At 42.8% G+C, this 3,563-nt stretch overlaps 1 protein-coding gene across 1 annotated transcript in view; it reads right to left on the bottom strand.

Moving 5' to 3' along the window:
* Positions 1-3,563, bottom strand: part of KMT2C (lysine methyltransferase 2C) — a 205,659-nt gene that overhangs the window by 103,480 nt on the left and 98,616 nt on the right. The window contains exon 9 of the mRNA XM_025039018.1: positions 2,568-2,682. Within this exon, the coding sequence (XP_024894786.1) occupies positions 2,568-2,682 (115 nt within the window). The remainder of the gene's footprint in view (positions 1-2,567; positions 2,683-3,563) is intronic.

The following is a 3,563-nucleotide window of genomic DNA, read 5'->3' as shown; positions in this document are numbered from 1 at the left end:
AGCCCGTGTGCGGGGACCCCCTCCGCCGCCCACATCACCCCAGCCCTCCCGAAGGCCGCGCCGCTGGCGGGGGAGAAACCGAGACAGGACGAAGGCAGACCGGGGCCAGCAAGGGCCAGGCCAGAGCTGGGCGCGCTCCTGCGCCGCCGGGACCAGCCCGTGGGGAGCGTGGGGTGCACAGAAGAGCTCTGGGGGTCTGTGTTTTCTGAGAACTTGTTATTTCTCGTGGAAATGCAAACCTAAAATTATGAACATAAGTGGGCCTGCAAGGGTACCGCAATGCAGACTTTAACACCCGCGCTTACTTAGCCCGAGTCCTGTCGAGGACGCAGGAAAAGACCAGGACTCGCTGTGGTTAAATCACGAGACCTCTGGCGGGCACGCGCCTGTGCGCCCCCCGCCCCCCGGGACAGCGCCCCAGGGCGAGCAGACGATGTCCGATGTCCGCACGCAGCACCTGACGGCCAGCGGCAAACTTCAGCAATAACTGCTTTGGTGCCCATTTATTTCAGACCTTCGGAGACAGCTTTCCAGAGTTGCTGAGTGACAACTTCTCTGCGTCTACTGTTCAGGGACTGCTTGCTGGCGTTTTGAGGTGTGATTACTCTGAACTAGTAAACATGGTCATGGCGTTATCAATACTACTTTTAGACAAATACTTACACAAAGGTAGTCTCTGTATGGGCATTAAAGCCAAAGGAAAAGCTAACGCACCGAGCTGGCCTGAGAAAGTATCTATTACTCAGTCTTGGCAATTTAGTTTCAAGGCAAAATTGTCTGTTAGATTAAATTAATATATACTTTATAAATTCCAGTTTTACTTTTTAAAGTCAGTGTGATCACTAAGTACAATATTAACAGGGAGGTACGGTAATGTACCAGCTAAAACGACATCGTAAGATAGGAAACCCGAGTTTTAGTGCCTGTTCTGCTTCTCCAAATCAGTGACCTGGACAAGTTCCCGCACTAGGCCCTCAGCGGCTCCTAATCCAGAACGGACTGGTTTACCCGGATTTCAAAGGAAGCAACTGCAAGCACGTGAGCTACAAAGCGTGACTGATGCGGCTTAGGGAGCACCCAAAGCGAGGTCACAGTAAATGCGTTTTGTTACTGTCTTCTCAACAGAAAAAGTTTTAGTCAGTTGAGAATTACAGGTAAACGAATTATTCTTACCTTCGCTTTCACTTTAAGAATTTAAACATTTTGTGCCTCTATGCACAAATTCGTCTAAAAGTTGTTTGCCTGGTACTACACTAACTCTGCCCAGAGGGAGCGCTGTCCGCCAACAGACAAGGTTCGGCGATGCAGAGGAAGAACCTCAGGAAATGTAGAGAGAGACCAGCACGAACACCTCAGGGTCATAGAGATGCAAATCTCAAAACATATGGGAAAAGGGAGAATCTCTGGCTAAAAGAATATCCAGAAAAAATTTTAAAATAACTGCAAATACATCCTGAAAGTGTCCCACCAAGCAGGAAGACGGGTCACGCTGACTGCAAGTGATCTGACAATGTGGTGACTATAATCCACAATGACATGTACCCCCGTAATATCAGACATATTGATATCTTAAGCAATGACAAAGAAATGGGGAAAATGTCTAGATTCTGTCTAGCTCTCAAAGCCAAGAGAAACTTTAAACAATATCTAAAAAAATAAATCTCTAAGTCAATCATCCCGTGCTAAAACTACCACAGCCGAGGTACTATATATATCCACACATACACATATCTACATATATATACATGATTCCCGATATTCAATACAAGTGTACATCTAAATACAGAAATATACGCACAGATAAAAATCACTGTACAATAACCTAAAAGCCAACTTATCCAAATGTAATGCATTTTATCTCTGGATTTTAAATTAATGGATTTAAAAAAATGTATCTCTGTTTTCGTATCCACATACGGGGAGACTACCTATTTCGGATTTTCTGGGAAGATTAAAGATTAATTATTCAAAAACCATTTGTGAGCCATGAAGCACCATCCATGTTAGGTAACAGATTCATAGGAGCATTTTTTATAACAGCCTGGGATTGTGAACAACCCAAATGTTCAACAAGGGATTCAATAAGCAAACTGTGGCTCCTCCTCTACGCAGCAACAGTACGGGCGCACCTCGAAATAACCGAGTTTAAGAGACAGACCCGAAAAAAGAAAAAAAAAATGTATACACTATATGACGTCATTCATAAAAAATTCTGGAAAATGCAAACTCATCTATGGTGAGAGAAAGCGGATGCCTGCCTGGAGGACAGGAGGGGTGGGTGGGCGAACAGCTGCGGGGCTCGCAGGGTACCCAGGGACCTTCGGGGATGGCGAGTATGCTCATAGCCTTGAACGTGGTGATGGCTTCATGAATATGTACACATGGGTCCAATAAATTATAAACTTTATAGATATGTACAGTTTATAGTATACCAATTAAACGTCAGTAAAGCTGTTTTTTTTTTAAGTTGATGGCAATGTATAGATTTGAATAGGTATCCGATTTGTCTGCTCTACAGAAATAACATACAGATGCTGATATTTTTCTTAAAAAAATAAACAACTTACTTTGCATTTCCAGCCATTGGTTGGTACTGATTTCATAACTGGTTGAAGACAAAAAGTATGATACCCTTTGTCACACGTATCACACACTAGCATCTTGCTATCTTCTCCCGATTGTCTAAAAAATAAGATAGCATTAATGATGCCTGATCTTTAAACTTATGTTTGTAACATAAGTAATCATCTAAAGAATCAATCCTGGGAACTGCCTGGTTCATAAACACCTCAGTGTCTGTTCTGTCTATGCACAGATAATGACGAAGGTAACCCCCTAGAGGATGGAGAGACATCTTCCCAAGGTCCCTAAGGGATTTTCCTTACTGAATGCTCACCAACGGGGATCCCACTTTAGTCAATTTGGGATTCCTGCAAAGAAGGAAGGGTTAAGGCCAGATGACTGACGCTGATCTTTACTTTTTAAGCACCCCAAACTCATCCTTTCTTGGGGAAGGAGCTATAACTGATGAAGCTGTGTGGAAAGGCACAGATCTTGGGACAGGGAACTGCAAAGACATTGTCATCTAATAAAAAGGGTCAAACCTGGTATCAGACCTGTATTTGTACTCAGACTGATTTTCTAGCTGTGACTCCTAAATAACTTCCACTTGAGTTCTCTTAGTTTCAGATATAAAATGTGAATAATAATCAAAGATTACTGTAAGAATTAAATATGATTCTGGCTGAAGAGCTTAGAATATTCATTAAGCAGTAAGTGCTAAATCAATAGGTATTAGAATAATCGTCTCATCAATATCAAGAACTGTACTCAAAAAAAAATCTCTGCCTTGATTCTTGGCTGTTAATCACTCTCAGATACTAAGAGTTTAATTCAAGAGGAGGAAAAAGAAATCTGGGGAACGCAAGAGCTGAGGAGCCGCTGAGTGAAACCTAGGGCGAACAGGGGTGAAAAGGGAGAGGTGTTAGTTGGCCTCCGGTTATTTCTTATTCTGCTTAACAAATTCTACATATAAAATTGCATATTTTATCTCTACATGGGAA

Source organism: Pteropus alecto, unplaced genomic scaffold, assembly GCF_000325575.1.
Source record: "Pteropus alecto unplaced genomic scaffold, ASM32557v1 scaffold48, whole genome shotgun sequence".
Lineage (NCBI taxonomy): Eukaryota > Metazoa > Chordata > Mammalia > Chiroptera > Pteropodidae > Pteropus > Pteropus alecto.
The sequence above is the reverse complement of the archived record's forward strand: the minus strand, read 5'-3'. Positions and strand labels throughout refer to the sequence as shown.